This window comes from Vipera berus, assembly GCF_964194415.1.
Source record: "Vipera berus genome assembly, chromosome: Z".
Taxonomy (NCBI): Eukaryota; Metazoa; Chordata; class Lepidosauria; order Squamata; family Viperidae; genus Vipera; species Vipera berus.
This window is the reverse complement of record NC_138205.1, coordinates 133,298,530-133,314,313: the sequence shown is the minus strand read 5'-3', so window position 1 is coordinate 133,314,313 and position 15,784 is coordinate 133,298,530. Positions and strand designations below refer to the sequence as shown.

Sequence of the window (15,784 nt, the reverse complement as noted above, 5' to 3'; positions counted from 1 at the left end):
TATCCTATCTAGCATTCTATTCTATTCTATTCCATTCTGTATTTTCTATCCTATCCTATATCCTATCCTATCTCCTATTCTATCTCGTATCCTATCCTATCTCCTATCCTATATATCTCCTATCCTATATCATATCCTATATCTCATAGCCTATAGCCTATCCTATTCTATATCCTATCTTTGCTATCCTATCCTGTTCTGTGTCCTATCCTATACCCTATCCTATCTCCTATCCTATATATCTCCTATCCTATCCTATATCCTATCCTATTCTATATCCTATCTTTCCTATCCTATCTTATCTTTCCTATCCTATCCTATCTCCTATCCTATCTCCTATCCTATCCTATATCCTATCTTTCCTATCCTCTATCCTATCCTCTATCCTATTTTTCCTATCCTATATCCTATCCTATCCTATCCTATATAGCATTGCATTCTATTCTATTCTATTCTATTCTATTCTATTCTATTCTATTCTATTCTATTCTATTCTATTCTATTCTATTCTATTCTATTCTATTCTATTCTATTCTATTCTATTCTATTCTATTCTATTCTATTCTATTCTCCCCCAGGACCCCAACTTGGAGCACCATTGAAGCAAGCAGGCCTTAAAGGGTAGAGAGTCAGCGTTGCCCTCCCCTCCCCCCCCCAAGCCTTTTCAAAGCAAGGAAAGCGAAACTCCCTTTTGCAGCCAAGAGTTGTTGGCCGCTTTCAAGGGTTGCGCAATCTCCGGACTCTCCCCCCCCCCCATGGAAATCTCCGCCTGCAATCAGAAGGACGGGGAGATCCGGCAGAGCAGCAGCCACGGAGAGCAGTGGATCCACCGGATCCCTTCAACTAGGTGAGAGACACCTCCCCCCCGCTCCAAAGCGCCAAGACCCCCCCAAGTTGGCATTGCTGTGGCGACAGAGAGGAACTGGGTGAGGGGGGTGGGGGTCTTCCTGGGCATCTGGTGGGAAGGGGGGGTCAAGGGCCGACTCCTTTGACGTGACTACAAGGGGTCCCTCGTCTGGAAGGGCGGGGGAGCAGACCAAAGCTCTTGCAGGGATTGGTTTCCGTTAGTCGAGAGAAAAGGAGGACCCGGGGGGGGGAGGATATGATAGCAGCATTCCAGTATTTGGGGGGGGCTTCCCCAAAGGAGAGGAAGGGGTTCACCTATTCTCCAAAGCCCCAGAAAGCAGGAGAAGAAGCAACGGATGGAATCTGATCAAGGAGAGAAGCAATGTGGAATTCAGGGGAAGGTCCTAACGGTGGGGACAATTAGCCAGTGGAACTGCTTGCCACCAGAGGTTGTGGGTGCTTCATTACTGGAGGCTTTTAAGAAGCGACTGGACAGCCATTTGTCTGAAATGGTATAGGGTTTCCTGCCTTAGCAGGGGGTTGGACTAGATGACCTCCAAGGTCCCTTCCAACTTATTATCATTATCATTATTCCCGCCAAGTTGACTGCAGCCTGGACTGGAGAAGTCCAATCCGTGTTGCTGTAGAACCATTAGCATCTCATCATACACATGACAAGGTCTTTCCAAAGCTCAATACATAACAGATAGCATCACCTCCAGATGGATTCGTAGCTGGCTGACAGGCCGTACTCAGCGTGTGGTCCTCAATGGAGCTGCATCTACATGGAAGGAAGTGTGTAGTGGGGTGCCCCAGGGCTCTGTTCTGGGCCCAGTGCTCTTCAATATCTTCATTAATGATTTGGATGAGGGGATAGATGGGGAACTCATCAAATTTGCAGACGACACCAAGCTGGCAGGAATAGCCAATACTCCAGAAGATAGGCTTAAGATACAGGAGGATCTGGAGAGACTCGAACACTGGGCGCTATCTAACAAAACGAAATTCAATGGTGAAAGAAGTAAGGTTCTGCATTTAGGCAGGAAAAATCAAATGCACAGGTATAGTATAGGTGGTACCTTGCTCAATAGTAGTAACTGTGAGAGAGATCTCGGAGTCCTAGTGGAGAATCACTTCAATATGAGCCAGCAGTGTGCTGCAGCTGCCAAAAAAGCCAACACAGTGCTAGGCTGCATTAACAGAGGGATAGAATCAAGATCACGAGAAGTACTAATACCACTTTACAAGGCCTTGGTAAGGCCACACCTGGAATACGGCATCCAGTTTTGGTCACCACGATGTAAAAAAGATGTCAAGACTCTAGAAAGGGTACAGAGAAGAGCAACAAAGATGATTGGGGGACTGGAGGCTAAAACATATCGGGAACGGTTGCTGGAATTGGGTATGTGTAGTTTAACAAAGAGAAGAGTGAGGGGGGACATGATAGCAGTGTTCCAATATCTCAGGGGCTGCCCCAAAGAAGAGGGAGTCAAGCTATTCTCCAAAGCACCTGAAAGCAGGACAAGAAGCAACGGATGGAAACTAGTCAAGGAGAGAAGCAACCTAGAACTAAGGAGAAACTTCCTGACAGTTAGAACAATTAACTAGTGGAACAACCTGCCTCCAGAAGTGGTGAATGCTCCAACACTGGAAGTTTTTAAGAAGAGACTGGACAGCTGTTTGTCTGAAATGGTATAGGGTTTCCTGCCTGAGCAGGGGGTTGGACTAGATGACCTCCAAGGTCCCTTCCAACTTTATTATTATTATTATTATTATTATTATTATTATTATTATTATTATTATTATTATTATTATTATTATAGAATAGAATAAGAATAAGAATAAGAATAATAGAATAGAATAGGATAGAATAGAATAGAATAGAAAATACGGAATAGAATAGAATAGAATAGAATAAGAATAGAATAGGACAGGATAGGATAGTATAGGACAGGAGATATAGGATAGGATATAGGATAGGATAGAATATAAGATAGGATATAGGGTATGTTAGGAGAGGATAGGATAGGATATAGGATAAGATACAGGACAGGATAGGATAGGAAAGATGGGATAGGATAGGATAGCTGATAGGATAGGATAGGATAGGAGACATAGGACAGGATATAGGATATAGGATAGGATAGGATAGGATAGGATAGGATAGAGCTGGAACAGACTGGGGAACAGGCTATTCCTGGTTGAAGACCACAAATGCTGTTCGAATTGTCACATTTTTGGTGCTCTGCCTGGTGTGTGTGTGTGTGTGTTTCTGTGTGTGTGTGTGTGTTTCTGTGTGTGTGTTTGCTGACCCCGTCGGTCAAGCCGCCTTCCTTGTGCAACGTCCAGCCCCACTTTCGCTTTCCAGGACCCGCGGAGATTTCTCGGAAAGGCTCCGGCTGAACTGGCAGCTTTCCCTTTCCCTTCCGACTTTCGCTTTCGGAGCTCCCCGCACGGGAGGGGGAAGGGCGGCTGTTCCGGCCCACCTGGGAGGAAGCCGAGTGGGGAGAAACCTCAGGGTCTCTCAGGAGGCGGAGAGGATGCGAGAGGAAAGACCTCGCTCGATCAGAATGGAGCTGGAAGGGCCCTCGGAGGTCCTCTAGTCCAGCCCCCTGCTCGAGCGGGAGACCCTTACAGAATAACAGTTGGAAGGGCCCTCGGAGGTCCTCTAGTCCAGCCCCCTGCTCAAGCGGGAGACCCTTACAGAATAACAGAGTTGGAAGAGACCTCGGAGGTCATCTAGTCCAGCCCGCTGCTTGAGCGGGAGACCCTTAGAGAACAAGAGTTGGAAGGGCCCTCGGAGGTCATCTAGTCCAGACCCCTGCTCGAGCGGGAGACCCTTACAGAATGACAGTTGGAAGGGACCTCGGAGGTCATCTAGTCCAGCCCCCTGCAAGAGCGGGAGACCCTTACAGAATAACAGAGTTGGAAGGGACCTCGGAGGTCATCTAGTCCAGCCCCCTGCTCGAGCGGGAGACCCTTACAGAATAACAGAGTTGGAAGGGACCTCAAAGGTCCTCTAGTCCAGCCCTCTGCTCGAGCAGGAGACCCTTACAGGTGCTCCATCACTGGAGGTTTTTAAGGTTTTTAAGAAGAGACTGGACAGCCACTGCTCTGAAATGGTAGGGGGTTGAACTAGAAGATCTCCAAGGTTCCTTCCAACTCTATTCTGATTGATTGATAGAATCCAGACAGGCCATGCTAAGGCAAAGCTCTTTAAGTGGAGAATGGCTGAGAGCTCGCAAGGCAACTGTGGTAGACCAGAACAAACTATAACGCATATAGTTGGAGAACCTTCTCCTCACGAACTTTCAAGGCACCCAAGACTATCTCATCGCAGTTATACCAGAAGCAGTTTGATGGTTAGATATCGAAAGATAACATCTATCCCATTGCAATTCTATGGCACCATGTTATGGAGGTCACCACTGATCTTCTCGGCCTGGGCAATGGAATGGAGGGACTTCCTCTTCTGCCTCTCTCGTCTTCCTTCCTCCTCTCCTTTCCACCCTTCTTCCATCCACCTTTCCTTTGTTGCTTCCTCCCATCCATCCATCTTTCTTCCTTCTCTGCCCCCTTTGTCTTCCTTCTTTCCCCCATCCATCCATCCTTCTTTCTTTCCTTCCTTCCTTATCCATCTCCTTCCCTGTCTTCTCTCCCTCCCTTGCCAGACTCCAGAATGGCTCTGAGGGGCTGATCCTCAAAATAGGAACGCAGCTTTAAAAAGAAAAAAAAGCCCCAATCACCCAACAGGCAACCAGTAGCCCCCACAGCCTCGCCCAGCACAAGGCCCAGTTGCAGAATCGGGTGCAGAAGAGGGAGGGGGGAGTCACGTGGCCCGTTGGGGGAGGGAGAACCCACTGCGAGGGGGGGGCACTACGACCCACGGGGAAGGTGGGGGGGCGCCTCAAACTGCCCCCCCCCCGCTCCCAAACTCCGTGAAGCTCCCTCCGTTCGGCAGCCGCTTCAGGGAAAGGTCGTCAGGGGGAGCCAGGCCGCGCCCACTTACAGCCGATTGGCTGGAGTGGCCCGGCGCTCCCGCCTGAGGCGATCTGCGCTGGGATTGGTCGTTCTGGGTGTGGAGGGGGAGGGGGAGTTTCCCCTTTCTTTTCCCGCCTTTTTTTCCCCCCTCTTTCCTCCTGGCCGCCCTTTTGCGCTCCGTCCGTTTACCTCAGGATTTCCCTCGTGATTTCCTCCCTAAAATAATCGGGTTTTTTTCCCCCCTTTGTGATATTTACCGTGTATTGGACGAACGCTACTTTTTCCTTACGTTCCGTGGGGAGAAAAAAGTCCAGCGTAAACAATGAACTGAAGGAGTACCTCACTAAAAAAATCTTTTTGAGGACCGAGCACAAAAGGGCGGCCGGGAGGGGGGGAAAGCGGGGGGGGGAGGGAAACTCTCCCCTCCCTCTTCTGGACCCTATTCTGCAACTGGGCCTTTACTGGGCGAGGCTGTGGGGCCTAGTGGTTTCCTGTTGGATGATTGGGGCTGTTCGTTCTTTTAAAAAACACACAAAACTATTCCTATTTTGAGGGTAAAGCCCCTTGGAGCCATTCTGGAGTCTGGGAAGGAAGGAAAGAAGAAAGAGAGAGAAGGAAAACAAGAAGAGAGGGAGAGGAGGAAGACAGGGAGGGAAGGAGATGGAGAAGGAAGGAAAGAAAGAAGGACGGATGGGGAAGGAAGGAAGATGAAGGAGGCAGAGAAGGAAGGATGGATGGATGGAGCAAGGAAGGAAGACAAGGGAGAGAAGGAATGACTGATGGATGGGAGGAAGCAAGAAAAGACAGTTGGATGAAGGAAGGAAGATGAATGGAAGGAGAAGGAAGGAAGAGGGAAGCAGGGAAGAAAAGAGATACATTGGGGAAGGAAGAGGATGGAGAGAAGGAAGGAAAACAAGGGAGAGAAGGAATGACGGATGGGAGGAAGCAACAAGAAAGTTGGATGAAGGAAGCTGAATGGAAGGAGAAGGAAGGAAGACAGAAGCAGGGAAGGAAGAGGATGGAGAGAAGGAAGGAAAACAAGGGAGGCAAAGAAGGAAGGATTACGAGGGAGGCAGAGAAGGAAGGAAGGAAATGGATGGGGGAAGGTAGGATGAGGGAGAGGGAGAGAAGGAAGGAAGGAAAGATGGATGGGGGAAGGAAGACAAGGGGGAGAGAAGGAAGGAAGATGGGTGGGTGGAATCAAAGTTCGATGGAGGAAGGGAGGAAAGAAGACAACGGAAGACAGAAGGAGAGGAGGAAGGAAGACGAGAGAGGCAGAAAAGGAAGTCCCTCCATTCCATTGCCCAGGCTGAGAAGATCAGTGGTGACCTCCATAACATGGTGCCATAGAATTGCAATGGGATAGATGTTATCTTTCGATATCTAAGGAAGCTAACCATCAAACTGCTTCTGGTGTCTCTCCAATAATAATCTCAGGTGCCTCCAAAGTTAATGAGATGTTCTCCGACTATTATGTGTTATAGTTTGTTCTGGTGTGCCACAGTTGTCTTGCGAGCTCTCAGCTATTCCCCGCTTAAAGAGCTTTGCCTTTGCATGGCCTGTCTGGATTCTATCAGTCAATCAGAATGGAGTTGGAACCTTGGAGATGATCTAGTCCAACCCCCTACCACAGGCATGTCAAACTCGCGACGTCACGTAACGTCGCGTGACGTATCGGAACTTTTTCCCATTGCTGAAAATGGGGTGGGTGCGGCTTCTCCATGACGCTCCAGCCCGTGGGCCGGCAGTTTGACACCCCTGACGGATGTGACGGATGTGACGGAGATGCATATGTGTTGTTGGGTGGGGGGGCAGATATTCCAGGAAATTTGGGGAGAGGGGTTGCTCTTTTTCGGGAAGGCTGCTGAATTCTGACCAGACAGCCAAACATGGGGAGAGCTGGAATGGGGAGGGGGAGGAGGGGAGGGGACACCATCCAAAGCCCCCACACCATTAGGAATCTCAATCCCCCCCAACTGACCTGATGGAGATAATAATGCAATATGGGAAGGTTTCTGGATTTAAGGTTAATGTACAAAAAACTAAAATATTAGCCAAAAATATGACAGCATCGCAAAAGGCCCTTTTAGAAGGGTTAACTGGATTCGAGATTGTTAAAAGGGTTAAATATTTGGGGGTGTATTTGTCACCCTCAAATGCAAAGTTATATAAAAATAATTATGAAAAGCTATGGGGAAAAATTCAAAAAGAATTGGAGAGTTGGGAAAAACTGCAATTGTCTTTACTGGGAAGAATTGCAGCAGTGAAAATGAATGTCTTGCCTAAATTTCTATTTTTATTTCAAATGATACCTATTCTTAAAAAAGATTCAAATTTGGAGGAATGGCAACGGGGTATCAATAAATTTGTATGGGCAGGGAAAAGGCCACGAGTTAAACTTAAGATTATGCAGGATACGCGTGAAAGAGGTGGTCTTAAAATGCCCAACTTTAAATTATATTATGAAGCTGCTGCGTTGTCAGTGATAAGTGATTGGATTAATTTGACACAAGGGAGATTATTAAATCTTGAGGGCCACGACTTGTTATTTGGCTGGCATGCATATTTGTTGTATGATAAGAAGGTAGATAATGTGTTTAAAGTGCATATTTTAAGACAGGCATTGCTGAGAGTTTGGAAAAAGTATAGACATAAGTTAAACTACAAGATACCTTTGTGGGCAATTCCGAAACATGCAATAGAAAACATAAATGTTGGCTTCAAACATGATGTGACTACGTACAAGGAGATCTTAAGTTTGGAAAGGAACGTATGGTGTTTGAAGCCGTATAATCTTCTACGAGATGAGAAGATTGTTCAAACTTGGTTTCAATATGGTCAATTGCGGGCCAGGTGGAAAGAAGACCAGAAAATTGGTTTCTCAATGACTGATGAAAATTTGGTAAAGCAAATTAGAAATCAGGGTCCAGCACATATCAAACGGATATATCTTGCATTGATAGAAATTGACTCAGAAACAGAACTTGTTAAAGATTGTATGATAAAGTGGGCTCAGAATATTCAAGAAGTTATTACAATGGACACTTGGGAAAAGATTTGGGTGAGGAACGTAAAATTTACACAAGCTCAAAACTTAAGAGAGAACTTTTACAAAATGTTTTATAGGTGGCATTTAGATCCTAAAAAGCTTGCAAGTATGTATCCGAATTATCAACCTAAATGCTGGAGATGTGGTGGCGAAGATGCAACGTATTTTCATATATGGTGGACCTGTAAAAAGGTTAAGGCTTTTTGGATTAAAATCTGGTGGAATATGCAGAAGATATTTAAGCAAAGGATAAAGTTTTGTCCGCAATTGTTCTTATTGGGCATAATTACAGATACTACTGTTGTGGACACCAAGTTGATGTTGAACTTAATTACAGCAGCAAGACTTTTAGTAGGTCAATATTGGAAGAAGGAGGAACTCCCGACTATAGAAGAATGGACTCTAAAAGTTTCTGACCTGGCAGAAATGGCAAAGATTTCGGCTTATTTGAAAGATCATTCGCAACAACGTTATATTATGGAGTGGAAAAAGTGGATTGATTATATCCAGAACAAATATGGGACCAAAAAGTTTCATTTAGCATTTGAATAAGTTTTTTTTCCTCTTTTTTATGTGATATTAGTATTGCTTGTAGTCATCTCATATGAGCTAGAGTGCGATAGATTTAATAGTTTATTGTTGTTAGCATATGGTTGTTTATGATTGTTTTTTGCTTTTATACCTTGTATTTAGCTCTGGGAAGTCGGGGAGGGGGGAGGGGGAAGGGGGGAGGGTTAGGGAGGGTTAGGAAGGGGTGGGCGGAGGGAGGGGGGATTGTTAAAGATAAAATGTATTGTAAAACTTTTCAATAAAAAAAAGGAATCTCAATCCCCCCCCCACCAAACTCCCCAGGAATTTTTCCAGCGAGATTCCAAGATCTTCCCAGTGAAATCAGACTTTGCTCTCTGTGCTGGGGGGGGAATGGAGGATGGGAGGGGTTATTGCCTGGAGACAAAAAACTTTGGTTCTTGTTCTGGCTTCCCTGAAAACTTGCTGTGGCTTGGCTGAAGTCCGAACATTGGAGGGCTCCTTCCAGCAGGGAGGGAGGAAGGAGGAAAAAGGCAGGGATGTCCGTGTGTGACTTCCTTCTCAATCAGTCAACCAATCAATCAGAGTAGAGCCGGATGGGGCCTTGGAGGTCTTCTAGTCCAACCCCCTGCTCGAGCAGGAGACGTTTGCAGAATCATAAAATCGCAAAGTCCAGGCAGAGTCCTCAGTTGACACCATGGGTGTGACCCTAATCCCGGGAAACTCGCTCCTCTCCTCAAAACGCCCGTCTCATCTTTGCTGGAGGAATTGCCAGTTTTGGTTTCTTGACGGCTTCAGCGCATCCACCAGCTAGGCATTGTGACTGCAGCTCCTGCCGCCCTGCTCTGGGCAAGAGAGCCTTCTTCAGCCATCCCAGAAACTGGACTACCATCAGTGGGTGGGGGGAGACTTGAGGCCACACCTGCGTCCCCTCGCAGAGTCATAAGTCAGTCTCGGCCTCCCCCAGATGGTTCCTCTCTCTTTTGCAGGGCACGAGAAGCACCAGCAGCACCCAAGTGCCAAGCATGGCCGTGGCAGAGAATGCCATCGAGATTTCAGCCCTCGGTCGCCCCTTCCAGCTGGGGATGCTGTACGACTGTCGCAAGGATGCCCTCATCCCCGGTAGGAACCAAAGGAGAGGCTGATGGGTGGGCATCCCTGGCAGGAAACCTGGGAGGGAGGGAGGGAGACAGGCACTGCCATCAGTGCGCAGGCTTAACCCAAGTACACTTAAGAGCTGGCATCCTGAACACAGGGCCTGCTAGTACCAGCTAGCTGAGCAGCGTCTTCTGCCTGGAATGTGCATCGAGCCCTTGGCCTAGCATGCAGCAGTGCTGGCCCTGACTACCAAACATGGGGTGGGTTTCCATACCAAACTCCCTGAAATGCTTTGGGAAATGACAAAATCTCTCTCCTCAGTCGAAAGACTTTTTTGGGGTTTTGCAGTATTTTGCAAAACAGACAATTTCCTTGGTGATTGCTGGACAGAACAAATAAGGTTATCCTCTGAGAGAAATGATGTCCCCTTGTCCGAGATCTCTGGGGTTTCTCTATCCAGTATCAGATTTATCTCACGATCTTCTCCTGTTCCATGCAGGGGTCACCCTTTGGGACTACAGCTCTCTGCAGAAGGACCTGACCACCAGGCCTCAGCCCAATACAGCAACTATAATCATTGCATCTGACAGTATTGATGACAAGGCCTCTGCCCTGGACATCTCAGCATCGCTCAAGGCCAGTGTCCTGGGGGGGCTGATTGATGTGAGAGGATCAGCCAAATATTTTCACGACACCAAGAAGTCCAAGAAACAAGCCAGAGTCACCGTTCTGTACAAAACCACCACCAGGTATGAACAGCTGACCATGAGTCACCTGGGAATCCAGAATATCTCCTACCCAGCAGTCTTTGAGCATGGCACGGCCACCCACGTGGTCACCGCCATCCTCTTCGGAGCCCAGGCTTTCTTTGTGTTTGACCGAGACGATTCTTCAACAGAAATGGTAAAAAATATAGAAGGAGACCTCCACGTTACAATCAAGAAGATGATATCCGTCACAGGACAAGCGGATATGAAGCTAAACGAGAAGGAGAAAGAGAATGCTTTCAAGTTCAGTTGCATGTTTCACGGAGACTTTTCTCTGGAGAAAAATCCAGTGACCTTCCAAGATGCCATGACAATTTACGAGACTCTGCCAAAAATGTTAGGGAAAGATGGGGAGAAGGCTGTGCCTATGAGGGTCTGGCTCTACCCACTGACCAAACTGGACACCAGAGCAGCTAAGATGGTCCGTGAGATCAGCCTAGCGTTGATCTTTGATGCTGAAAAGATCTTGGAGGACCTCAACGAACTCCGGATGCAAACCAACGATCTAGCCAAGAATCCCATTTGTGACACCTTCCCTGAGATCCAGAGGAAGATCAAGCAGTTCAAGGACCTCTGCAAACAACACAGGCAGACTTTCCAGAAACAGCTGGCCAGAACGTTGCCTTCCATCCGGGGTGGAGGGCAGGAGGAAGCGACCCTGGTGGACATCTTGTTGTCCGTCAACCAGTCGCCCTTCAACAGTCAAAAGCTCCCTGAATTTCTGGTCACCAAGAAAAGGGAAATGAAGTTTGTCAAATGTTACCTGACGATTCTAAGTGACATGCAAGTTATCTCATCTCAGAACAAGCTGGAGGAGATAGTGCTAAACCCCCAGAATGTATATGTGGTCGCCTTTATTTTCACCTCTTTGTATAAGAAGGAGCCATTTCTGTTGAGCTTACAGGACTGGCTTCAGGAGAAATTCTTGGAAGAATCAGCTAAGTCCACAAGATCCAGTCCTGGGCAGGACGAAGACGTGGCCTGGTTTGAGAACAAGGGGTGGACCCGAAATGCTCGCCAAGCTGCCAAATCCATCCAAGACTTTTTCAGTGTCAATCGATCGAATGAGAAGGTCCGCTTTGTCGTGGCCTCACTCCCAGATGTGGACACCCCAGGAGCCTCAATATACCTTTATGAAGACGGAGAGCTGGTCAGCAAGAACTTTGAGTTGCCCTCAAAACCTCTCCCTTTCCTGATCAGCGAACTGAGACACGACAGCATTCAGCTGAAGTTTCAGCCCGCTGAATACGGGAGGGCTACAATCTCCAGCTACCTGGTAGAGTACAAGATTGCAGGGGAAGAGGACTGGAAGACCATGAGGACAGAGGACGCCGGGGAGATGTTCCTGCTGAAAGATCTGCCTCCAAACACAGAGTACCAGTTCAAGTACGCTGCTGGTTGCAAGCCGGGCCTTAGTAAATCCAGTGACCTGAGCCCGCCCATAAAGACCCTTCCCACCAGCCCTCCTGAGAAATTAAGAACGGTCACCGTGGCATCTTCTGTCATCTCTGTGGCCTGGATGAGTCCCAGCGTCATTGCCTCAGGAGTTGTGGTCAAGGAGTACAAGGTGGAGTACAGAACGGTGGAGGCTGGAGATGGGAACGACCAGTGGACTGAAAAAAGGACTGGGAGAAAAACAGAGTTTTACCCCGTCGAAGGTCTGAAGCCCCAGACGAAGTATAGAATACGAGTGTCCGCCGTGTGTGATAATGGAGCTCTGGGTGTCCTCAGCGAGGAGGTGGAGGTTTCCACGTCAATGGAGGAAGAAGATGCAGACAACATAGCCCGCCAGTTCCTTCAGGAAAGCTCCCTGGTGGAGGACGGACAGCCATTAGTGTTCGCCCTTCCTCTGGAGAAAGTCCCCTTAGATACACCCTGTCTCCTGTACCAGCTTGGAGAGGAGAACTTGGAAGTGCCCAACAAAGTGATTCTGGTGATGGGAGCAACAGGGTGTGGGAAAACCACCCTGATCAACGGGATGATCAATTATATCCTGGGTGTCCAGTGGGGAGATAATTTCCGATTCAAACTCATTCATGAAACCATCCAGAGAAGCGAAGCTGGAAGCAGGACGTCTGAAGTCACAGCCTACGTGGTGAATCATCGGAAGGGTTTCCGGATCCCCTATTCTCTCACAATAATCGACACTCCGGGATTTGGAGGCACAAGAGACGCAGAGCAAGACAAGCTGGTTGAGGAGCATCTCTTGGAGTTTTTCTCCACCCCAGGGGGCATTGACCACATTGATGCCATCTGCTTGGTTGCCCAGGCCTTCCTTGCCCCTCCAGCTCACGCCCAGAAATGTGTCTTTGATTCCATTCTGTCCATGTTGGGAAAAGACGTGAAGGATAACGTCCAACTCCTGATCACCTTTTCAGATGGGGGGACACCACCTGTCCTGGAGGCCCTCAAGGAGGCTGACCTGCGGTGTGCTCGGGACGAGTCGGGAACCCCTCTGCAGTTCAGATTCAACCATTCCGCCCTCTTCGCTCACCGAGAAAACGGAGGAAGCCGTAATGCTGCTGCTGAAATGTTCTGGGAAATGAGCACCGAGAGCATGAAGAATTTCTTTGAGTCGTTAAAAATGCTGGAGAGGAAAAGTTTAGCCTTGACCATGGAGGTCCTCAAGGAACGTCAGGAGCTGGAAGCTGCTCTTAGAAGACCTCCCCCTCCTAACGTTGAACCAGTCCAGCCAAAGAGTTTCCAGATCAATATTGATGCAGTAGCTGTTGGGAAGCCTTCCGTCTCCAGGTACCAGGTGGAATATCGGATCGCAGGAGAGGAAAATTGGAAAAGTCTCCATACTGAAGGTCCTCAGGATCAATTCTCCCTGGAAGATGTCCACCTAAATCTTCAGTACCAATTCCGATGCGCTGCAGTGACTCAAGTAGGGCTCGGTCAATGGAGCAAGGCAGTCACTTGCATCTGTCCTACATGGAGGCCTGAAAAGGTGAGGAGGTGAAGAATGGGGAAGAGGAGGGAAGGAGGAGGAGGAATTAGAATAGAATAGGGGGTGGGCATCTGCAGGGCAAGTGGGGAGGGCGGTGGGAGGCTCAGGGGGGTCCTTCCATGGCAGGCAGGTGAGTGGGGGAGGTGGGTGGGGCGCCCTGCCCAGGTAGAAGCGCTGAGTCTGGAGGGGGTGAGGAGGGTCAGGGGGGGGTCTTTCCTGGCCAGGCTGGGGAGGGGGAGACCAGGGGTGGGGAAAAAAATCCGAACAAGGGGAGGTGCTGAGCGAAGTGCGGGGGAGGGGGACAGAGGAGACCCAGGGAGTCCTTCCGCAAAAGCGCAGGTGGGGAGGAGGAGGGGGGATCTGCCCAGGGGAAACACTGAGCTGGAGATTGGGGTGGGGGTGGGTGGGAGGGACAGCTTGGAGGGGCAGAAGCGGGCGAGGATCAGACCCTTCGATCCCGGCAGCCGAAGCTAGGATCCCGGGAATCGCCGGCAGACGCGGCCGCTCCCTGCATCTCCCCGAATCCCCCCGGAGGGAAAGCCTCCCGGGATCCACGCAAGAAGGGCGCAAGAAGGGTCCTCCACTTGCTTTCTGCTCCCCCTCCCTCCCTGCCCCTCCTTTCTTCCTGGCTCCCTTCAGAGCATCTCAGACCCCCTCCCTTAGCTGGGGGGATGGTCCAGAGCAGCCTTGAAGGGGTGGAGGACCAGGCTGCGGTTTCAGGGTCCGAAGGACCGGGGGGGGGCAGCCGGCTCTCTCTGCCCCACTGGACACACCGGGGCCACGTCTGACCCGTGTTTTTTCCTTTCCACTCTTCCAAGGAACTATGGAGGAAGAGATCAGCCTGGGTAAGCGAGGGGGACACGCGTTGTGGTGGGGGCAGCATGAGAGCCACTTGGGACGGCGAGCTGATGCCAGTTCAGAGGAAGAGCTGTGCTGGATGGGTCTCTCCCCATAGCAAACAGGCAGAGCCTCGCTGGCCGGCCTAGAGGAGGGGATGCCTTGGCCCCTCTGTGGAGACCCCCTCCCCACTCCTGTGCACAGTTGCCTCCCTCCCTGAGAGGGTCCCTTGCCCACGGATGGGCCTCCTTCCACAGTCCCTGCTGTTCTGTGGGCTCGTGTGAAATCACTTGATTCCTTTGTGTAACTGTGAGATGGTCTCATGAGGTTGATGTTCGTTAAGGTGCTTCCAAGTAAAAGGCATCACGCAGGAATGCAATCATTCAAAGCTTTATTTAACGATAAAGTAAATAGAAAGAGTTCCCTGGCATGGAGGCATCCATGCCTGGGTTGAGCTCAGTAGATCAGCAAGCAAGCAAGCAGAAGAGAGAACAAAGAGAACAGAGCAAGCTGAGAGCAGCCCCTTGAGCAGAGGTATTTATGGGGGGTCTCAGCCCCTCCCTAACCATAAAACTCTCTCGCCAATGGGGCTGCAGGGGCCGGGGACACCTGACCCACCAGTGGGAGCAAAGAAGCCTCTTTGCTCCCATCTGATGACCTTTTTGGGGAACTGCCATGGCTGGCACAAAACATCTAACAATTCCCCTTCTTGCCAGCCAATGACAGGGACCAGTGAATGTATGTGAGGGGGCGAGCAGGTGTCATATACATGTATATACACGTTCAGAAGGCCAAACACAAACGCTTACACAGAAGGTTGTGCCGGTCAATGGGAACAGGTTTGGTGAACAGATCAGCTATCTAGTCAGTTGTGTTACAATGCTCAACATGTATAAACCCCTCTTTGGCAAGCTGCCTGACATTTTTATAGCGTATGTCTATGTGGCGGGACCTAGAGCCCACTGCATATGCCCCCGAGATTGCAATTGCAGCCGTATTATCTTCTTGAACTTGGATGGGCAGAGAAGGAGGTGCCCAGATGCTCGTTATCAGAGCATCGAACCAAATCAAATCATTGGCCGTGTCTGACAGGCTGGCATATTCAGCCTCGGCCGTGGAGCAAGAAACAAATTTTTGCTGCCTAACATGCCAATGGATAGGACAGCCATTTAGCAATATGAGGAAACCAGAGGTGCTCCGTCTACTCTTGGTGTCGCCAGCCCAGTCTGCGTCTGAGTAAGCGGAGAGCTGGGCCGTTTTCCCCTACTCTGGTTCCAGCACAAGGAGAGCATCGGTCGTGCCCCTGAGGTACCTAAGTACCCTCTTAACAGCAGTCCAGTGGAATTCCTTTGGGTGTTCCACATGCCTGGACAGTAGATTCACGGCTAAAGCTATGTCAGGCCTGCTCGAATTGCTGATATATAGCAAGGAGCCGATCACAGATCTGTAAAGCCCATTATCTGTGAACTCAGGACCGTCCTTGTGAGTGTGATTGTAATAGTCACTTTGTATCGGGCTACGCGTTGGGTTAGATTCTGCCATTTTGCATTTGGCCAATAACTCCTCTATCTTTTCTTTCTGAGATAGGGCGAACCCCCCCTTTATTGGCCAAGATGTGCACACCCAAGTACTTGTCAACCCGCCCCAAAGATTTCAGGGTAAACTTTTCCCCCAGGGCCTTGGCAAATTTGTCACACCCTTCCTTGTCAGGCCCTACATATAGGAGGT

The 15,784-nt window shown here is 49.3% G+C and overlaps 1 protein-coding gene and 1 long non-coding RNA gene across 2 annotated transcripts in view; both read left to right on the top strand.

The window, feature by feature from the left end:
* LOC308678092 overlaps window positions 1-15,784 on the top strand; it is a 400,336-nt gene that overhangs the window by 48,362 nt on the left and 336,190 nt on the right. The window lies entirely within an intron of this gene.
* On the top strand, window positions 9,430-14,205 carry LOC308677834 (uncharacterized protein; the record flags this gene model as incomplete). Its single annotated transcript, XM_081344531.1, has 3 exons — window positions 9,430-9,526; window positions 10,002-13,219; window positions 14,038-14,205. The coding sequence occupies 3 exons, from the start codon at window positions 9,430-9,432 to the stop codon at window positions 14,203-14,205; spliced, it is 3,483 nt and encodes a 1,160-aa protein (XP_081200657.1).